The 23093-nt window shown below is 31.7% G+C and overlaps 3 protein-coding genes across 3 annotated transcripts; 2 read left to right on the top strand and 1 right to left on the bottom strand.

Annotated features, from left to right (window-relative positions):
- The first annotated feature begins 236 nt into the window (after positions 1–236).
- Positions 237–1069, top strand: LOC112098015. Its single transcript, XM_024183610.1, has 2 exons — positions 237–734; positions 833–1069. The coding sequence occupies exons 1-2, from the start codon at positions 237–239 to the stop codon at positions 1067–1069; spliced, it is 735 nt and encodes a 244-aa protein (XP_024039378.1).
- Positions 1070–4613: 3544 nt separating this feature from the next.
- On the top strand, positions 4614–4985 carry LOC112098016. Its single transcript, XM_024183611.1, has one exon. The coding sequence runs from the start codon at positions 4614–4616 to the stop codon at positions 4983–4985; it is 372 nt and encodes a 123-aa protein (XP_024039379.1).
- Positions 4986–8825: 3840 nt separating this feature from the next.
- Positions 8826–12669, bottom strand: LOC18042576 (COP9 signalosome complex subunit 8). Its single transcript, XM_006432236.2, has 5 exons — positions 12516–12669; positions 12341–12420; positions 11853–12034; positions 9811–9918; positions 8826–9102 (listed from the first exon to the last, which is right to left on the bottom strand). The coding sequence occupies exons 1-5, from the start codon at positions 12597–12599 to the stop codon at positions 8963–8965; spliced, it is 594 nt and encodes a 197-aa protein (XP_006432299.1). The 5' UTR covers positions 12600–12669; the 3' UTR covers positions 8826–8962.
- Between the last annotated feature and the right edge of the window lie 10424 nt (positions 12670–23093).

Below are 23093 nucleotides of genomic sequence, written 5' to 3' on the forward strand. Positions count from 1 at the left end.
AGTGCGATTTTGAAGCTTTAAAAATAAGCTAACAACCTAGTGGGAGGAGACAATGCATAAAAATAGCTGATCTAATGTTTAGATCAAGATCCAAATCATGTCGCCATTTGACATTTTAAAAGAGGATGAGATTCCCCTTGTCCCCCTCATCTGTTGATATATATAATGTGCTTATGGTAACCAAATGAAGGCAATATTAGTCAACTTGTAGCTTTCTCATTCAGAGCAAGGGAAAAATGGCAGCCTCTTTCCATGTTCGATCAAACAGTTTGCCGACTAAATCACACCCATTCACTTCAGAAATTGAAGAGACTTTGAGCAGATTAAGGTCTTCTCAAGCTGCTTCAAATATAGGCCACATCATAAATGGCCTTCAAGATTTACATGATTGTGTTGACAAAATACTTCAATTGCCCCTCACTCAACAAGCTTTATCCCAAATCAGTAACAGGAAATTGGTTGATGAGCTGGTGAATGGATCTTTGAGGATCTTGGATATTTGCAGCATTGCACAGAATGCATTGCTGCAACCTAATCAATCCATACAGGGACTCCAATCCGCTTTGCGCAGACGAAAGGGCGATGAAACTGAGCTTACAAGTGAGATTAAGAAGTACTTAGCCTCTAGGAAGGCAGTGAAAAAGACCATCCATAAGGCCTCGGGGAATTTGAAAGGCATGGAAAATAAATGCTTATCTCCGCTCAATGAGAAACAAGTTAGCATGTTGAAAGAGGTGAAGAGGACACCTTCACTGCATTTGAATCCTTACTGTCCCTTATCGCGGGCCGAAGGACTGGATCAATGCTAAGCGGCTTCTCATTGGTTTCAAAGCTAATCCTCCCCAAAAGAATAGCATGCCAAGAAGACAAAAATGACGTTAATGAGTTTGGGAAGGTGGATGCTGCACTCATTGATCACAAGACTATTAAATCTTATAACATCTTTTGCTTGCAAAACCAGCTTAAAGAATTGGAGTCCAGCATTCAATATCTTGAAGAAGGACTCGAATCCTTGTCTAGGCGATTGATCAAAGCTCGAGTCTCCCTTCTCAACATCCTCAGCAATTAGATTACAAAATGTTTATACCTATTTCATACTTGTAAATGAGAATTATACTTGCACATTAATCATATAATTTTGAATACAAACTCAAAGTATTATGTGATATATTCTGGAATATCTTCATTTTTTCATTTTATTTTTTATTTACTCTATGTTTTAATCTCAGGAGTGAATGATTCAAATTGTAAATGGATTAAATCTTTAAATTAAGAATAAAAATTTAATCTTATTATAAAAACTATGGATCAAGTAGTAGACACATAAAACCAATAACAGAGACTTGAATGCAATGCAAAAAATAGACATCAAAAATTAAGTTGTCAAGATTCCAATTGTCTCTTGGTGTATGATAGAATAATACCAATTAAGAAGATTCACATGCATTGTAGACTCAATCTTCACAGCGTTTAGGTAACGAAAAATGCTCTCGCTGTCTGTGGACTTGCGCCAATTCATCGGCAGATTCAGATGCCAACAGTTTAATATATGTACATGGAGTTGTCAAGATTCCAGTTGTCTACAGATTAAGGAAGAGCAGCATAAGCAATTTTTGATGATCTTCACATGGTAGACATAGAACTCTAAGTCTTTGATCAAGTGGCGAAAAATGTGCTACATGTCTCCCTGTTACAAAGGCACTGTATCAAATAGCACTAACAGATCACATTTCATTTTCCTATCCCATAGAAAAACATGTAACAGCCAAGCATAGGAATCTTGTCTTCTATTGGATAACAATCATATTTAAAGGCATTGATGAACATAATTTGCAGATCTTGCCTGGCAGTTGCAAAGCAATCAAACGATGTATCTGGAAATTTAAATTGATTCATCAATCCAAAAGTTGACCATTAAAATAATTATACACACGTTTTACACGATTATCTACAAGTGGCAAGACTTTTCTTGCATGTCAACGCCACTCGTGCATTTGCATAATTTGTAGCTTATTGATCATTAATTATCATTATTATTCTATTTACAATAGTGAGTTGGAAAGCTGGTGGGAGGGAGACATTGCAAAAACATTGCTGATAATGCACTTTGATCCACATCAAAATCATGTTACAAATTGTTGATTTATTAAAAGGCTAAGATTCCTCATGTCTCCTCACCCCACTTGGTATTATATTGAACGGATGTAAAATGTGAAGAAGGCAAATTAGAGGACTCAATTAATCATTCATCAATAGTGAAATAAGCATTCTTTTTTTTTTTAATAAATTAAAATGGCTATCTCTGGTCTCCATACTTGCTCAAACAGTTTGCCTTCTAGACCACACCCCTTTCTTTCAGCAATCGATGGGCTTTTGTGCGGATTAAAGGCTACATCTTCTTCATTATCATCATCAAAGTGCCTGGAATTTTGGACGGTCCGCGACGTTGAGCTCCCTTGTTATTGGTCTCGTTGACCAGACAAGCAAATCTGGTAACATCTTGCAAGCGCAAAACCAGTTAATATGAGTCGGAATTGTGCATTCAAGATCTTGGTCAAGGAATTGAGAGCTTGTGTATGCGTTTGACCAAAACTAGAGTCTCTCTTCTCAACATCCTTAACAACTAGTGTATTATAAAATTATACTGGGCATGTTTAGTCATACTTGAATATTAGAGGTGGTCAAGCCCTTACGAAAGTTGAATGATATTCACATGGTAACTAATGATTTTATTATTTTCTTACAAGAAATATGGCAGCAAAGGATGAGGATCTAGCCTTCTGTTGTACATTAATCATGCAATGACCAGGAAAATTAAATTAATTATGTGAGTTAATTATAATTTTAAAAAAGTTACAGTTAACTAGTGATAACTCAGTTAAGAATCATTGGGCCACACCAAAGCCCTAGGAGACATATGGGTCGCGCTCTCTAGACTTAACGGAGACAAGAAAGCCCAATACATGTATAACCGGCCCAAGTAAATTTAAAATTATTAAACCGTATCCAACGAATGTGAGTGGACGCTCTTCATCCTATCTTCAGTAAATATGGTTGCGTTTAGGTTGCGTTTGTCGCATCACATTATATCATATTAAATTTTGAATAATATTAAATTAATATAATTTTGTGTATTATATTGTATTACATTATATTATATTTTTTGGACAATTATTTACTAACCACCTATTTTTTCACACTTTTTCAAAATGCATCATTCTTAATTTTTTTTTATTAAACTCCACTCAAAATTATATTATTTTACATTTATCCACTTCTGTTTTCAAACTATTAAGAAAACTAACAAAATATTATATAAATAATTTTTTTACCCCCAAATGTAAAAGGGCAATTATCCACCCTACTAACTACATATTTTTTTTTGCATTTTTTGAAAAATACATTTTTTTTTTTTACCGAACTCCACTTGAAATTATATTGTTTTGCACCTGTTCACTTTTGTCTTCAAACAATATCTTTGCGAAATGATGATTTTACCCTTATGATGTCAGCTAACGGTGTTATAATGGGAGTGAACCAATAAAAAAAATATTAACTTCAGGTGAACCGCTGCAAAAAAAAATGTGTATTTTTTAAAATGCTAAAAAAAATGTGGTCGGTGGATAATTATCTTATTTTTTTGATACATTTATATTATATTATACTATTCTAATTGTATTTTATTATAATGTATTGTATTAAATTGTAATACTATAATCCATGTAATATGGACCATATTATTTAAAATAACATCAATTTATATTAGTTTTCAAATTAAATTAATATCATTTAAATTTATTAATTTTTTAGAGTTTTATTATTAAGTTTTGAAATTAAGTATTAAATTATAACATAGTAAATCTAATATTATATTGTTTTATAATATAATATAACTTTATCTATTAATGTCAAATGTAATCCTTTAATTTAAATTTATTTTTGAATTTAGTGTTTTAGGAAAAAAGTAAATTATCACATAAAATTTATAAATTTATTTTTAGTTTCTAAATAATAAATAATAAAATAAAATAAGATTATTTTTTGCATATTTAAAATAAAATAATAAAAATAATTTTACGTAAAGAAAGTAAAATAATATATTGCCATTTATTTATTAAATATTTAGGTTATTATTGTCTTATATTGTTATTTAAATTAAAAGTTTTATTTAAAGATAAATATAAAAAATTTGGTTGGTTTATCTTTGTTCATTACTTCATTTTGACAAATTTCTGGTGAAAAAAGGGACCTGTTTCCTCCTTTCATAAGGAATTCTGACCAATAAATAAGGGCATTTTTGTCAACGAAAATCAAAGATGAAAATGCCCGTCACCCGACTCGTCAATCTTTGCTACAAAAGGAAAACGTGACTTGCCCTCTAAGAAAAAGAAATGAAGACCCATTTTTATAATACAATAATAATTAAATAATTAAATTTATCCACGAAAACGCAAAACGACAGTATGATTATTATTATTATTTCCTAAGAGAAGCCAGATTCACAAACCGCCTCTTACGCGTCTTGTTCATGCAATTTACTTTGATTGGAAGCTGTCTATAAAAAGCCCACCCCACCTTCTAATTTCTGAATTTTAACAAGCCAAGCCTAAGCCATGGCTAAATTATTTTCATCTACAAGTACTGAAGAAAGAAGAAGAAATCTGAACATGATGACCTTCTCAGAGCTGGAAATAGAAGCTGCTCGGCAGCTGATACAACTTTGCATGGATTTGGATTTGGATTTGCAGAAGAAGACGAGTAATTGTAAATTACAAGAACGACGACACAAGAGCGACGCAGATGATGATTTATCCTCTTGTACAGTTGTCGATGAGGGATTAATGTCAACGATGGTCGATGATGATCATGAGTGTTCGATGAAGTCGAGGAAAAAGAGGAGGTTTCGTTCCATTGATTCTATTTATAGTTTAACCAACCCACTGCCGGTGGCTGGCTCAAGTGCTAAGAAGAAGAAATGCGAGTAGGCTGGCCGTCGAGCTTAATAATATATGGTATCGTAGCTTCATTTAATTTTTAGAATCAATTACTTTTGTCGATATACATATATACATATATAGAGAGAGAAGTTGCTGAAAGAAGCTTTTCGATCGGATGAGCAAGGGTTTTGTAAATTCCCAACTTGAACTTGTGTCGTCCCTTATATTTTTCAAAAAATGTCAAAAGAGTACTCCTTGATCAATAAAGGATTATCAAATTTTTAATTACCACCAATATAATTCACATTGCATGAGCTACTATTTTCCATTTTTCCTTTCTATTTATATATATATATATATATATATATATGCGATTTTAAACTATATTGCGGTGATTTAATGGATGACATTTATACCATCTTATCGTGAATAATAATAATACATGGTGTTATCTAACTAATTATTAATTCATAGCTTGAACATACACCATTTAAGAAGGCATCACAAAATCAAGTCCATGTCCCGGCATTTACCATATCATCATTATTGTTGAACACTACACTCATAACAATATGATAAGGAATCCTCTATTTTTTTTTTTAATTTTTTGGATAAAATGATTCACATTAGCAACATGACTAAAATTACGAATGCTTTTAGTTAGCCAGGAAAAGGTATCATAGTTTGTATGAAAGGCATTTACATTCCCGAACTAATTCCATCATGAAAATAACAAATACGTCCCTATATATTTGGAAAAGTACTTCTCCACCGCCCTCATCCATTAGCTTTTGCCATTAAATGGGTTGTTTAACTTTTTTTTTTTGACTGAATAATGATAAATATAATTATACTTTTGTTTGGAGCATGAAAAGATAGTTAATTGAGTTCGAAGAGAAAGTTATCTGGTCGCATGTGCAAGTACGACCAATGCTCTGTGAGGAGACCCAAATCAGGTCGCATGGTTTTGAATTATATCTCAAATTGTTAAGTTTTATTTGGAAGCTCACTCATAACGTATATGCACGATCTGATATAATGTTTAAAGCACAATCAGTTGTTATAACGGTATCTCAATAACTACACAAACGGGTATATTAACTCTTAGATTCAAGTGGCACATTCAATTTGAAAACGACCGCGCATTAAAGAACGAGTAATAACGCGCGACATGCACAGTTGTCTATAAGAATTGGAGGAGATTTAGAAAAAAGGGACTTTTTTCTTTTTCCAGCTAAAAAAGAATTCAGGTAAAAAATACAAAATACTTAAAATCACAAGAGTCGCATTATTATTTTCCTTGCAAAGAAAATTTGATTGCTAACTTGAGCGTCGGAAGATTTTTGCTGGAAAAAATCTGGCGCCCCTGACAATTTTTTGTTGTTGTAGATCAAATGAAGTATCAATACAATTCAAATTCAAATATAGCAGCGAGTGACAAGTGTCCCATCAAAACAACTTAAAGCGTTGACAAGATAATCTGGTCGCCATCATCAGCTTGACCGAATTTCGGCATCAATATCTTTTACTGACAATAATTTATAAAGGTTATGTAATTTAGTGAATATTATATGAGAGTTAGATATTTAGGGAATGTTTAGTATCTTTGTTTAAAAGATACTTTTAAAAATAAAGGTTATCTTACTTTTGTTACATTCGAAATTCAGGAAAATGTTATCATAGTGCTATACCCTAGAGAAATTTGAGATTAGAGAAAATTAGAAAGTTTTGAGAGTTTTAAGCCCTATTAGGGATTGAGAATAAGTAACTTTACCTTAAAAGGTACGGTACTAAAATATTTTGTAAACACTAGTTGTTATAACTTAGAAACTAAGTTAATTTGACTTTATACCTATGTGATAAAAATCTATTATATCTTTACTAATTATGTTAAAATTACTATTTAAAAATTATATTTAGTCACTATATACTATTTTTTTTTTTTATAATTATAGTTTTTTTTATAACTGTATCTTAAAAATTACAATAGCTCAATATTAAACAGGATCTTAACCTGACCCTCAAGTGTGTTTAAAAGAAAAGGAAAAAGAAAAAAACAATATAAACCCTAAGATGGTAAGAGTAAAATTGGAGCAGTTTAAACCTAACTAGGAAACAACTTGAATAAGTGACATTAATTAATTATAATTTGACAAAAATATTTTCTTCTAAAAATAATTGCGATATATTTTTTTCTATAAAACAAAACGACAAAAGAGTTTATGAAACTGCCGAAAGGACTCTCACTTTATGGCTAATAACATTGGCATCCTTAATCTCTTACATTTTCTCAGTGAAAGACACAAGTTTTCCATTTGTATAAAATAAATCATTTCTTAAATGCTTGAATTAACCTTTAATGTTAACATATGTTCTTGTCAAGAATCATATGAAAAGTGTCTTGATTATATATGGATTCAATCTACAAATATTTACAATTCATAAAATATTAGAACTAATACAAACCAATATTTTACACTCTCAATGTTGAGGGAGGACTTGGCGACCATAGAACACTTGAGTAGCATCTACTTTGTAAATGCCTGAATTATTCTTGAATGCTAATAAATAATCTTGTCAAAAATAAATATTATGAGGCTAATTTGGTTATTTAACAGCCAGTCATTAGGGACTCATCTGATGTAAACAAACAAACCATACCATCAGATGAGAAATTATAAAAGCATAGGGATCAAAAGTTATTTCGATTTTATTCTTGTGCTAAACCGACCTGCGTACGCGTCTTTATCATGCATTAGTAATTGTCTCCAACGACGAGTCTCTCTATAAAAGCTCCATCAACTGAACTCTCCTCTCTCTCTGTATTCGCAATCACGTTCATATTTATGGCTAAATTTTCATCTGCAAATAAAAAAAAAAGACCAAATCCGACGATGAGCTTATCGCTATCGGATCTGGAAATAGAAGCTGCTCGGCAGCTTATGCTACTTTGCAGAGACGACTTGAATAGAATTCATCACCACGAAAATACTGTGAACAAAAAGTTGATCAATAATAAACTACGAGAACGAAGCATTACGAGAGACGGAGAGGCAGAAGCTGACGATGATTACAAGCCAAGCGAAGCAGTACTGTCGACGATGATCGATGAAGATGACGATGAAGAATATGGGTCGTGCCTGAACCTGATGAAGACGAGGAAAAGGAGGTTTCGTTCAGTTGATTCTATTTATAGTTTGACAAAGCCTTTGATGGTGCCAAATTACAAGAAGAACAACAAATGTACGTGAGTGTAGCTTGAATGATTGGAGCCTCGACTGTGTTTATTTATTAACATTAATTTGTTCATAATCCGAATCATATAGATTATAATGTAGTATATTCTTTAATTGTTATAATCTATAGGTATATTATAATTTTAAGGTCTGTTAATTTATAATTACAAATGTTGAGCTGGTGCTTTTATTAAAACGAGCAACACTTCCTTACTTTTTCCTTTTTTTCTTTCTTTAATAACTGATTTTTGTAATTAAAGGTCTATTTGGACAAACTTAAATCAGTTCCTAGGTTTGGAAAAAATATTCTTAGAGCTCGGTAAAGGGAGTCAACTCAAACCTACAATATTGTCATGGGCTGTTGAAAGTGTAGGTCAGCACTCGGGGTACTACCAAGCAGCGAGTATCACTTTCAGTGTCCATTTCTTATAGCAAGCTCTCTGCGACTCTGTGACGACACTTATGATCTAAATTTGGCAAATACAGAAGTTTGTAACACAGAATTACTAAACTCGAGAACGATTGCACATAGCTCGCTACGCATCCTAGAGTTTCCACTAATGCTGGAGCTATTTCATTTCTGTTACCAGAGTAAAAGTTTAAATTTCATAACAAAGGTAATAGAGTAAGAAATAGGAAGACAGATTCGACAAAGAATAAAATCATACAATTGCTATTTCAATATCTGCCGAAAGATCCGAGTTCTAAATGCTTTGAAAGCATTTCTGTCCAGGATCAAAAGTTGATTTCACAAGAGAATTGACAGTTTTGGCCGTTCAAGAGGTTAAATCAATGTTCAAGGTGGAACACATATTCTGTCAAGCACTGCATTTTGCTGGGATCTAGTTTCTGCTCTGTCACATGAGGCTGCTTCTTCACGGTCAACATTCGAGAAGCAGGATCCAAAGTCCAACCTTGCTGTTGTACGTCTGCTTGTAAGTGAAACCACATTGGCAAACAGTCAAACAATAGACAGGCAGAATATGAAGTCATTCATCACAGCAAAACATGTTTATTTATCAGCCATCCTATTTAGCCAACTTGCTGGTTGTGGCAAGCATTGGACTGACTAGAAAACAAAAACGAAAACAAAATGCCAGAATGAACAGATCCAGATGAAGGGGGCCACACTAGTGCATATTAGATCAGAATATTGAACTAGGCAGACCAGATGACATCATACATAATTTTGTCTAGTTGCCAAGCCATAGCATTAAACTCCTGCAGATCACATTTAACACAAACGTGACAACCTATTATGCTTGGCTGACTAGTGTTCTCAAGGAGCGCTAGAATAATACTTACCCCTGACGTCTTATTATCAGTCCGAGTTTTGGCTAACTCTGATTCTGATTTTATATATATCCTGATGTCTTATTATCAGTCTGAGTTTTGGCTAACTCTGATACATATAGAATTCACGTTACAGCAAAACCTTTTTAACGATATATTTAGAAATTGGCATTTTCTGTTTCAGCAGCAAAGAAAGGAAAAAAATTTCTAAAACAAGTATCAGTAGGTCACAGATATCGCAAAGAGATTTAGGGATAAAAGCACTGCTATTGATGCTATTAGCCTATTACAGAATAAGCTTAACAATAACACCAAAGCTAATGCCATTAATGAAAGAATCTTACAATATGCGGCATCATCCTCATTCATTCCCAGAAAGAGAGCTGTGTCTTGGGTGCTTATTGTCGAATAAGCAGACATAAGCAGCTGAAACATCCTCTTGGTGTAGAGCTCTGCAAATAGACAAGGATAATAAATGTTAGATGGTGCTAAACATCTTAACCAAAGCATGTGACAAGGAAATAGACAGACAGCTTTCATATTTCCAGACATTCAGGAAAATCAAGTAATATAATTAGGGGAATAAAAAGCACAAGAATAACTGCTACAATTCTACATGAAAGAGCTACTTTCCTGCCTTCATACCATCTGTGTCCAGACAATGTTTGAGTGGCAGAAATAAATTCATTAAGTGTTACAATGTGCCCAGTGCAGTGTATGTAGTCCAGTAAATTCACCAAATACTAGAAGGGTCTGTTGAATATTGTTAAACAACATTGTTTCCAAAATATATACATATACAATTAAAACAAGAAATTGACTTTGGTACTGTAAGTTGTGAGATCCACAAATGCATCAAGCATCTTTTGAAGAAAGAGAAACAACTAGCAATGGACCCAGAAACTTTTATTCTAAATAAAATCAAATGATTGGCTTTTAACTCAATACACATGGACTTTTAAAGGTGAAAATTTAAATTATCAGACTTAACCCATATGTCAGCATTTCTTAACCCATATGCCAGTATTTCATCAAACAACTACTAATCACTTTCAGAATCACATGAAAAAGTATATCAGGTCTACATGCTTTCACAGTTTCAGATGGTCACATTACAGAGTTTACATGTTATTGAGATTATAGTCACACGCGCACAAAATGAACTCAATGCTTCGGCTGCTTTAACAATAAGATATAACACATAGAATTGTAAGATTTTTACTTCAATTCTGAAGCTCTGAGTTGATCAAGACGTGACTGTTCTGTCACAATCCAGATTTTCCACATGAAAAAGTTGAATTTAGTTGCAAAATCGGGAAAGCACCTTACAAATGAATCAACAGCTTAGTATAGCAATCCAGACCAAGCAGTATGTACGAAATATGATGTAGATGACTAAATATTTTCAGTCTGCTTTGATTGGCTAAATATTAGCAATTTGAATCATACCACGATAGCAGCTTCCTTGCGCCTAAGAGCTTAAGTCTCAACTGCAAGAACTTTTTGTACATGCACCTAAAGTCATTGAACTACGATTTTCCATGAGTTAGGATAATTATTTTTATCCACATAGGTTTGCACTTAAAATTATGAAACTACAAATTATCCATTTATCCAACAAGCTCACACACTTCCATTTTATTACCAATCACTATGCCCCTAATCTACTCTTTGGATTATTGCTATTTTTGTTATATCAGAAAAGAAACATAAAATTATTTTATAACACAACAAATTAGTATATCTTTTCTGATAAGCACCATGCATTAATAAACTAAACAAACACATCAACATTTTCCCTAGGATAAAGATAGTACAAAAATAGCAAAAGGTTTTAAAGTAAGGGATACACATATCTGCTGACATATACATATGGATAAGGATAAGGACATCACAAACCTTCTAAAATAAGAAGAGCATGAATAAATCTTCTCCTATCCTATTTAAATGAATCCCAAGCCATGTGACAATCAAGAATTCAACTAACATGATCTTAGGTCTTTCTCCTAGATACCACCACAATGAACGTGATAACATACTTTTTCTAAATCAAACAGTTGCATAAGGATTTATGCTACCCAAACTTCATCAAAGACTTCAAAAAAAACTTGATGTAATATTGATTCCTTAAAAAAGAAAGGAAAAATTCTAAGTAATCGCACTTTCTTAGTCTTCTTACCACTTAACAATACATCATTAGCTGGACTACACAAACTGCATAGCAATAATTTCTCAAATCTGACACTTCATCATGTAAACATGTATAATTCAAATGTATTAAAAAAAAAAAAAAAGGAACAAAGAGGTAAGTTGTTCAACCGATATCAAATAAACAACGTGGACAACCAGAGTTATGTATCCAATGTTTTGTGACAAGAGCACTTGCCTGAGAAAGCAGCAACAAGAGCTTGTGCTTCTTGACTCCAATCAAACCCACGAATGGCGTCATAAACACCAGCATAATCCCGTGTCCATAGATGCTGACCAATTTTCCAAGCTGCAACCACTTCTGCCCTGCTATCCTTAATTGTCGAAGGTATTGATTTCCAAAGGAAGCGTGCACTGTTACTGCAAGCACATAAAATTCTAAGATCCGTCCCACTAGGGTCTAAAGCTACATACTGCGAAACCATGACTAACTCTGAAGCAAAACTCTCAATTATATACTACCTATATTCCAAAAATCCATATGTGAATCAGAGTTCACTCTTAAAACTCTAAATTGCAAGTGGGGAAATTTGTTTTAAAATATTATAATTATTTTTTTAGTTCTCCGCCAGTATTCTCAGAAATCAATATTGATGCAACACATAAATATTAAAAAAAAAACAATTAATTTTTTTTTTAAAAAAAGGGTTAAACACTTATACTTACATATCATTGACATAATAGTAACCGAGGAGATGAATCACGTAAGGCCATTCGTCTTGAAACGCAATACCCTCTGCAGCAACCTGTTAAAGAGAAATTTTAATAATAATAATAATGAGATGAAGAAATTAATTTTTGAAAATAAGATTAATTATTAAAAAGGAAAAAAAAAATTAACCTTGAGCATTAGGTCGTCGCAAATATCAGCGATTTTTTCATACGATTTGGACGCTAAAGCGTCTGTTAAAGGAGAGAAGTCCATCGCACTCCCTACTCTTCTTCCCTGCTCTTATTCTTACTCTGTAAAATTTTTCTTCCCTGTAAATCAAAACATTCATGAGAAGTGACTTTATATTTTATTTTATTTTTTAAAAATAATTTATTTATTTATTTTATTTCCAAGCTGTTGGATCATTAATGACATTTGAGATACGGCCCACGCTCTAATTTACCAAGCTACTGGGCTTACTTGATTAAATGGATGGCCCAAATGAGAGCTTTTGAGGGTAATTTACGACAGGGTCCTCATAGTTACAAACAAATCAAATAAAGTATTAACTTACATGACCCTAATTTTATTTTTTGTTTCTTGTATTTCTTGACTTGTTCGTCTTTGACCGTTACGTTTGTTGTAGCATATTAATTTGAATATTTCACTCCAATAATGTAAATATTGATGAAAAGATTAATCGCTAAATAGCACCTAAAGAGTGATATGGAACAATTTGATCAAATAAAGAGTTAAATAGCTAATTGTGATCCCAAAAGAAAAGCAGAAGCCAACAATTGGAATGCAAAAGAACACTAGAGATTCTATGAAAATTAAAATAATTATGTAGGTAATTTGGTCTTTTTACCTTACGAAGATAGAATAATAATAATAAATGGAACGTCCAATTTACTCCTAAACTCATTTACTAAATAAGTTCACCATTAAATTTTAAAACTTTAAGTTTTACTCAACAAATCCATTTAAATACTTAATATATCCTGGCTAAATATTTAATTTATTAATTTGAAAACTAAAATATCATTCATATGTTTCACTACAGATACAAACAATACTTTCAATTATTTATTTTGGAGCAAAATTCACAATACCAAACGTATGTTTGAAAAAAAAATATTTGTAGAAAATATTAATACACTATCTAATTAATTTTTAATGAAAACGTTGTGCGTGTGTTTTAATAATATTATGATTTATGTGCCTATTTTAATAATATTATGATTTATCTGCCTATTTTAATAGGCTTAGGTTTGTCAATCTATTCCTTTCAATTGAGTTTTTAAATACCGAAATCAATTTTGATTACTATTTTCTTTTTGAACTTAAATCTTTCAATCACATTAAAGATACTTGAGAAATCTTTAAAGACATTTTTTTATGATTTTTATTTTATTTTATTGATAATGCTAGTTCTATTATTTCTATTGATATACATAAATATTGCAAATAAATTTTTGCTAAACAAATTTTGAATTCTTTAAAATACTAATAACCAAAATATTCAGTACTAATATCTATATATTCATATTTTATTCAGTATTCAGTATCAAAAAAATGACTTTTGATTTGATTTTTCTGGATAATTAAAAAAATATTTGAGATCAAAAGAAAAATTTGAACTCCTAAAATTAATAATAAAAAAGGTTTAAGTTTATTATTCTATATATATAATGCAAAAAGAATTATACTAGAAAATCTTTCTCTACATTCTTGTACAATGAATACAATAATTCAAAGTTATATATTCAATTATACAACGTATATGAAAGTGCTTAAAACTCTCAATTATCTAAGTTAAAGTAATTAGGGACAAACAAATAAAGGGTTATATATTTTTGGCTCCTGGGTTTTTGAATAATGTTTTGTGATCTTTTAAGGATTCCACAATTCGAACTTGGGGTGTATTTGTAAAATGTACTCCAAAACACAAGTTAGTATTTATTTTGAGAGAATTCTTGGATCTCAAAGGATCTTGAATTTTTTATAATTATTCTTAAAATAAACCAAAGACCCTTTCTCGATCCTTTTGGTTTCTATTTATAGATCCAAATACGCAAAGTTGTCAGGAGATTTCAATTTGGATCTAAATCTCCACCATTCGTCTTTTTATTTAATTTAAATCGATAGATCTGATAATTGTTTTTATCTATATCTGAATTTCTCGCACATGATTCCATCAATAATCAAGTGCTACTTATTGTTAATATTTTTGGATTTGATTATCCTTAGTTTTCTCTAGACCTTTCATATAAATCATCATGTGGCAATTGATTCTAATCTAGGTTTATGTAAACCGTATTCATATTAATTTCTAATCTAGAATCAATATAAATTGTATCTACATTGATCTTTAATCTTGGATCAATGCAAGTTATATCTGTTATTTCGATTTAACAATGTTTACTGGACATGTGTTGCAGTATAAACAACTATATTTCTAGCACTCCCACCACTCCCACCTTAGTTTATTCTACATTAATGATGCATTTACTAAATGAGATTCGGAATGGACTAAAATCAGAATAGATTAAAATTGGAATGAGGAATTGAAATTAAAATAAGTTGCTTACAATTAAAATGAACTCCATTCATTTTGATGTGTATACTTTATTCTAAAATCATAATAAACTGTTACAAGTTACTAAAATGATCTTTATTAATTGTTATCCCAAGCATTGTTTGTATCTATTATAATATTAACAATAATAAGAATGAAAATAATAATAATAATAAAGACAATAATAATAAATAACAATAATAATTAAAATGCTAAATTTTTATAATAATAATAATAAATTAATGAAATTATAACAATTGTTGTTGTTATTATTATTATTATTATTATTATTATTATAATAATAATAATAATAATAATAATAATAATAATAAAATTATTTTAATACTTTATTAATTTTAATGTTATTGACGTTATTTTATTACTATTAAAAAATAACAGACTTGTATGCAAATATTACAAAATTTATGGGTAACTTTAAAACATCTGTACATAGCAAAATGAAAAAAATGGCAAAACTTTTCCCAGCATGTTGCCATTCTATTGTGCCATAGCAATAAGGTAATAAATTGAAGTAAAAATAATAATAAGCAAACATAAAATGTATGTATAAATCTAAAATGATTTCCAGTATTACATAAATTTTACGAATATAAAATTAAAAATCCTGACATAACACATATAATAACTCAACCATCACTAGTTAAATAAATCACTTATCATAACACACAAACACAAGTTAAAAATCTCTCATAACACAAGTACACAGTTTCAACATCGTAACTAATATCGGACTACATCCCACGACCCACGACGAAGATGGTGACGAGTTGCATGAAGATCGCCTAGTGAAGACGAATAGTGAATATCGCGTGGCGTCGAAAATCGGATCTGCAGCATACATAACAAACGACCACATTTGAGTGCATAATAATTAAGTTAATAATGAAGAAAATATTAGCCAATGACCTAGAATGACATTTCTAACGTAAGATAACCTATTAATCCAAAATGATTGCTAAATACATCCACATAGTACAAATTAAGTTGAACAAAGACCACAACTGAAAATTTTACTTTTCAAGCATCATCCCAGTAACCACTGGCTCATTGATGCAAAAATGATCGGAGCAAAGTATGTTTAATGCTGATAACGCGAAAAGCCGAAAACAAAGTGTTCTACTGATAAAACTTAAAACGTAGCTCTAAATTATACAAGCAAATCCAGAATATAACAACAATTTTACAGGATTAATAATTTCTTCCACAGAGTGGTGGATTTGAATGGCATTTGTTTGGCATTTTTCAGCGGCATGTTTTCAGCATTTTTCACAAGTGTTTTCAAAATGTTCAGCATCATTTCGGAGTATGAGCCAATAATAACCTCGCGGCGGCATTTTATGCATTATTCTCGCTCCTGAATGGTAGCAAAAATTCTCCATTAGGTATCTCTTGAGGATCTGTGCTCCTTGAGTCTCGGTTACGCACTGTAGGAATAGCCGGATATGGATTTCTTGTATAGTTTATCATCAATTAGCACCAAATCTTTTTGCTTTCATCCGGATTTTTTAGGCTTCACTCTTGTTTTCAGGCAAAGTGTCATTCATCAAATAGGAATTATGTGGTTGCATCTAGTTATCTTTGGTTTGATTATAACAACTTCTTCTGACACATGTGAAATGAAAGATTGATTCACGTTTGTTGTGTAGATTTGTGATTGATTCAACTTTGTTACGTAGATTTTGTCCAAATTGGTCATAGATAGTAGAGAGGGTAAAATGGGTCACCGGGTCGTGTTAATGTCATGTCAGTTTCGTGTCGTGTTAAATTTAGGTCAACTCAAATATAACTTATTTAATAATCGCATCAAAATATTGAAACTTAAACCCGACACGAAAAATAAATGGGTCACCCAATAACTCATTTAATATCTATATATTTAATAAATGTTACACACACCCCCCAAATTATTACACATTCACACTATTTGAAGTTTAAATTATATATATGTACATAATATTATATATTGATACCATAAAATATACATGTGTATCAATGTTTTACACACTTACACTATAAAGTTCTAAATTTATATGAATTTTATAAATAAAACATTGTGTATATGTTCATCTTCCAAGAAAAATTTTAAAAAAAGAATCATGTCCAATATTTAAGTTTTAATGATAAGAAGCTAAAAATTAATTTAAAATAGAAAATATAATAGTGTAATTATTCGGGTAAATGAGTTAAGAATTTCAACCTAAACCCGACACAAAAAAAATTGTGTTAACCCTGATCCGGCCCATTTAACAATCGTGTCAAATTTGATAATTTATACCAATTTATTCGTGTTGTATTTGTGTCATGTAATCAAATTGTGTTCAATTTTGTCAGCTCTAATAAATTAGCCCCCAAAAGCTGCATTGGCTAATCTATCTACATTTGAGTTGTCAACCTTTGATTTTTTGCCAAATCTGAATGTGCTCGAAGTATTTGGTGTTGAAGCAAAGAAAAGTTCCTCCCCATGCATTGATCTTTAAAGACAAATTCTCCAGACCACTAAGATACAACCGAAGCTGAATCACTACAGATATGCAATCCCATGGTTAATGCTTCATTTTCAATTTCGTTACTTGAAGTTGGAAAAATTGAATCCTTAATTACTAAATCTTTCGGGCTTTTCGAATGAATAACTATCCTAGCTCTATTCTGATTTGATGCCCATCTCGATGAAGTTGTCATTCATCATTAAAGTGTGGAAGGCCCACATTTTAGGAGAAAATCTGCCAATACTTACTGTTTTCGATTTGTTCTAGGCCTATAATCAACGTGTAGGTTGTCAAATTGATCGCTGCTTTGCTGTTATTACCGAGTAGATCTTATCAAACAAGATGGATTTTAAAGGATATGATGTGACTGTTTCATAACGGCATATTTTTCATATATTTTATTATTAATTTTTTATTTTTTAATCTTAAATATTATAATTATTTTAATTAATTTTTATCTTAATTTTTTTATTTTTTATTTTAGATATATTCTAAGATTAAAGAGAAATCAAATCAGAGTATTTAAGAAAAAAAATCAGCTTGAAGGAATTATAAAAGAAAATAACTGAAGATTTTTGGAAGCCAATTAATTAATTGATGCACATTGGGAAGCATATGGGGTTTCATGGAGATTAATAAAGACTTTGGGAATAAGCATGTATAAAATGTTAGATTAATTTTATATTAATCTAATATATTTGGGGCCACACATGAAATAAATAAAATATGTGTGCTATTATTTAATAAACCAAGAATTAAGTGATCTATTTGATGTTAATTAAATGGTTAAGGGTATAATTATTGTGGATTAAATGCATAGATATCAGAATTTAATCATCACTTTAATGAGGGGCTGAAATGATAATTATCATAAATAACGTGACTGTTGGTTTTCTAAAGAAAACCAATAGTCACTTTATTTATATAAAAAAGGGGTTATGATCCCCAATCTCTCATCATCCTCTGTAATTCTCTAATCCTCTCAGAGAGAATTCTAAACTCGAGAAAAGAGAAGATTGGAAGTCCATCTCCTACACTCAAGAACCACTATGAATCATCATGGATTCAGGTATGCTTCTGCTTTCGTATTTCTTAGTAATTTAATCTGGATGTTATGAAGATTTAGGGGATAACAAGTTGTATCAGAGCCTCATCCATGATTAGATTATTGAGTTATTAATTTCTGATTAATGGTTATAATCGAATCAAACTGTTAATGCATGATTCGGTTATCGGGAATAATTAAAATTAGTTTCGATGGACTCATGACGAAACGAAACTGGTAGATTGAACACGTGAAATCATGGATTCAATTTCAAAATCATGCTTTGATTCTCAGTTACGGTGGCCATTATTTTTAATGTTTCAATTTCATTTTTTTTTTAGTTGCATTGGAATTTGATTTTAGTTGGAATGACCATGCTTTATGATCTCGATTGGTTATGTTTTCAATAATTCGCTTTAAGTATGTAGTGGCTTTACTTCCATGGTTTCAATTTTAATGATATTATTTAATTAATATCATTTTTCTTGGAATTTTCTAATTGTTATGGTTAGACCACGTTTCGGTTTCGGTTCAATAAGATATTATATTAGACCAATTTAACAATTTAATTACAGTAGCCAACTAGCCATGTTTGATTGTTTCGGCTTAATTAATGATAATATGTCCGTTATTTTGGCCGTTTCTCCTTGTTTTAGTTTCAATTTTAATATTGTTGAATTCAACTTCAATTGTATTAAAATTGTCAGTGGCCATTTTGTGGCATATTTTTAATTTGATTTAATACATAAAGGGATTAAATCAAATAGATCAAATCTGCTGTGGCCATATTTTCGACTTCAAATTTCAATATTTAATTCAAATGATTTACTTTGAAGTTTGTATTAGCCACGGTTTTGGTTTTATTAATTATTTCGGTTTTGGTTTTATAATCTTTAAATTAAAATGATTTATAACATAAGTTAATTATTGGTCTCACATTGATGACATGCTAATTAAAGCAGAAAGTCACCAAGGTGATATCTCTTGTGTAGATTAGTTTATTTGGGGAGTTAAATGTTTGTGTTTGTGTAATTCCTGCGGATGTTAATCGACCCAAAGGAAGGTTAATATTTGGCCTAATTGCACACACACTTGTGATGGTAAATTTGTGACGATTATTAAGATAACTTAATATGAATAATGTACTAATCCAAAGATAGGTTCATTACTTGACATAATTTATTGTCAAAATTTTATCATTGCAACAAGAGTACCATTTACAGTTAGTATTATAGTCCAAAGACTTGTTTCTAATGTTATGCTATGTATCTTGAATTGTTATAATTTGCTTTTAAATTTTTAAAGATTATTAATTGAGTTGTTTAATGTGACCATTATTTATTTATTTATATTTATTTATTTTTGTTCTCTATTCAACTTTTCTGTCTGCTACTTCTATATCTACAAATATGAATAGTGTCCTGATTCTAAATAGGACTAATTTTAAGGACGGAAAAGAGAATATGATGATTCTCTTAGGCTGCATGGATCTAGACTTATCATTCAGACACCCGATCCCAGACGAACTCACTGATGATAGAACATTTGAGGAGGTGTAGTACTATGAGAAGTGGGATCGATCTAACAGGATGAGTCTTATGATCATGAAGCGCGGTATTCCAGAACTATTTAGGAGTGCTATAACTGATAAGGTTACAAGTGCTAGTGAGTTTCTAACCAAAATTCAGAAACGTTTTACAAAAAATGATAAGGCTGAAACTAGTACGCATTTAACAAGCTTGATTTCAATAAAGTATAAAGGCAAGGGAAATGTTCGAGAGTACATCATGGAGATGTCTCATTTTGCTTCTAAGCTTAAGGCATTAGGGCTCGACCTATTTGATGATTTGGTTGTGCATTTGGTCCTTATCTCTTTGCTAGCACAATTTAATCAGTTTAAAGTCAGTTACAACTGTCAGAAAGAGAAGTGGAATCTCAATGAACTGATTTTCTTTTGCTTGCAAGAAGAAGAGAGACTGAAGCAAGAGCAAACCGAATATGCACATGTGGTAAGCACTTCTAAAGATAAGGGCAAAAGAAAGAAAAAGGGTGAAGCTGTTGCTTCTAAGGGTCCAGAGCCAAAGAAACCAAAGGCCGAACATGGCTGATTCATGAAAAATCACAGTCTTTGGATGTGTTCAAAACGTTTAAAGCCGAAGTTGAATTACAACTCAATAAAAGGATTAAAAATGTCAGGTCTGATCGTGGTGGTGAATACTACGGTAGATATGATGGTTCAGGTGAACAACGTCCAGGACCGTTTACTAAATACCTCGAGGAATGTGAAATTATCCCTCAATATACTATGCTAGGATCACCTATCATGAATGGTGTATCTGAGAGACGAAACCGCACCCTTAAAGATATGGTAAGGAGTATGACCAGTCATTCTACTTTACCAGAATCACTCTGGGGTGAAGCATTAAAAACAGCAGCTTATATCCTAAATCGAGTGCCAACTAAAGCGGCTGCTAAAACACCTTATAAGCTTTGGACGGGTCGAAAGCCTAGTCTAAAGCATTTACATATTTGGGGATGTCCAGCTGAAGCGAGGCCTTATAAACCTCATGAAAGGAAATTGGATTCCAAAACTGTAAGCAACTACTTTGTTGGCTATGCAGAGCGATCAAGGGGTTTTAAGTTTTATGATCCCAGTACAAGGTCAATTTTTGAGACGGGAACTACTACATTGTTTGAGGATGTTGAGTTTGGGGGGATAAATCTAGTAAGAAACATTGTCTTTAAAGAGGAAGAGGGATCAACTGTTGCTTTTGACAATGTACAAGTTTTAATACTTGTCATTGATCATGAAGTAAATTCGGATCCTCAACCATCTGACAATGTTGTTCAACCCCAAAATCAACATGAGATGATTGTTCCTGAAGAACAAACTCAACAACCTCAAGAGCCTGTGCAATTAAGATGATCCACAAGAGAAATGAGAAATGTTATTCCAGATGATTATATAGTATTTCTTCAAGAACATGAAGATGAAACTGGAGTGATGGAAGATGACCCAATCAACTTTCATCAAGCCATGCAAAGCTCTAATTCTCATAAATGGATCGAAGCCATGAATGAAGTGCACAAGTCAATACAAGACAGTAAAGTTTGGGAACTTATCTCATTACCTTTCGGTGCGAAGCCCATTGGTTGTAAATAAATATTTAAAATCAAAAGGGATTCAAATGGTAATGTGGAAATGTATAAAGCACGTCTTGTAGCTAAAAGCTTTACTCAAAAAGGAAGGAATTGACTATAAAGAGACTATCTCCGGTTTCTACGAAAGACTCTTTTAGGATAATTATGGTACTTGTTGCATATTTTGATCTTGAGTTACATCATATGGATGTTAAGACTGCTTTTTTTAATGGTGACATTGAGGAAACAATTTATATGGTACAACTAGAAAACTTTGTGTTGGGAGACTTAAAGAAAATGGTTTGTAAGCTAACCAAATTCATCTATGAGCTCAAACAAGCTTCTCGTTAGTGGTACTTTAAGTTTCATCAAATAATTATCTTATATGATTTTGAGGCAAATGTTATTGATGAATGTGTGTATCACAAGTTCAGTGGGAGTAAACATATATTCCTGGTTTTATATGATGATGACATATTACTTGCCTCAAATTATATAGGCATATTGCATGACACCAAGAGTTTTCTATCAAAATATTTTGAGATGAAAGATCTTGGTGATGCTATAATTGGCATGTTGGGCAGATATTTGAGCAATCCCGGGATGGATCATTAGAAAGCAGCTAAACGTGTTATGAGGTACTTACAGAGAACAAAGGAATACATGCTCACATATAGGAGGTCGGATCAGTTAGAGATCATTGGGTATTCCGACTCTGATTTTGCTAGATGCCAACACAACAAAAGATCCACATCAGGCTATATTTACCTGTTGACTGGTGGAGCAATTTCTTAGAGATCTGCCAAGCAGACACTTGTAGCTTCATCGACTATGGCAACAAAGTTTGTAGCATGTTATGAGGCATCCAATCAAGGAATATGGTTGCGTAATTTTGTCACTGGGTTGCGTATTTTAGAGGGTGTAGAAAGACCGCTCAAGATATTTTGTGACAATAAGTCAGCAGTTCTATATTCCAACAACAACATGAGCTTTACAAAGTCAAAATACATTGAAATCAAGTTCCTTGTTGTGAAGGAAAGAGTGCAGAGTGGACAAATATCTATAGAGCACATTCGGACAAACTCCTTGATAGCGGATCCGCTCACTATAGGATTACCACCTAAAGTCTTTTATGAGCACACTGCTCGTATGGGTGTGATTTTACTTAAGGATATTTAGATTTAGTGGGAGTTTGTATTGTATAATTACTAAGTGTGACTTTTAGATTTTAATTATATTATTCGGATTATTTTTTGCAGATATAAAGTATTTTAGTTCCTTACACTCTGTTAGACTAACTTAAGTTTAGATCTCAATAAAGTAAATTAGGGCCAGTTGGGAATAGACATGTTTAGATTACATTGCATGTAATTTCCATGCTATGCATCCATAATTGATCTATGTCATGTAACTATATTGATATATGTGACCATGGATGGTTGCGTTACGATTAATGTAATAAAGGCCGCTATGATCCTATATTGATGTGGTTATTG

This window comes from Citrus clementina, unplaced genomic scaffold (genome assembly GCF_000493195.1).
Source record: "Citrus clementina cultivar Clemenules unplaced genomic scaffold, Citrus_clementina_v1.0 scaffold_5, whole genome shotgun sequence".
Taxonomy (NCBI): domain Eukaryota; kingdom Viridiplantae; phylum Streptophyta; class Magnoliopsida; order Sapindales; family Rutaceae; genus Citrus; species Citrus x clementina.

Excerpts from the sequence above, each read along its gene's own strand:
- LOC112098015 (XM_024183610.1), top strand. The coding sequence starts at position 237 with ATGGCAGCCTCTTTCCATGTTCGATCAAACAGTTTGCCGACTAAATCA. Across the intron at positions 735-832 it reads AAGTTAGCATGTTGAAAGAG|CTAATCCTCCCCAAAAGAAT; the intron begins GTGAAGAGGACA and ends TTGGTTTCAAAG.
- LOC112098016 (XM_024183611.1), top strand. The coding sequence starts at position 4,614 with ATGGCTAAATTATTTTCATCTACAAGTACTGAAGAAAGAAGAAGAAAT.
- LOC18042576 (XM_006432236.2), bottom strand. The coding sequence starts at position 12,599 with ATGGACTTCTCTCCTTTAACAGACGCTTTAGCGTCCAAATCGTATGAA. Across the intron at positions 12,035-12,340 it reads TACTATTATGTCAATGATAT|TAACAGTGCACGCTTCCTTT; the intron begins GTAAGTATAAGT and ends ATGTGCTTGCAG. Across the intron at positions 9,919-11,852 it reads TCTTGTTGCTGCTTTCTCAG|AGCTCTACACCAAGAGGATG; the intron begins GCAAGTGCTCTT and ends GTCTATTTGCAG.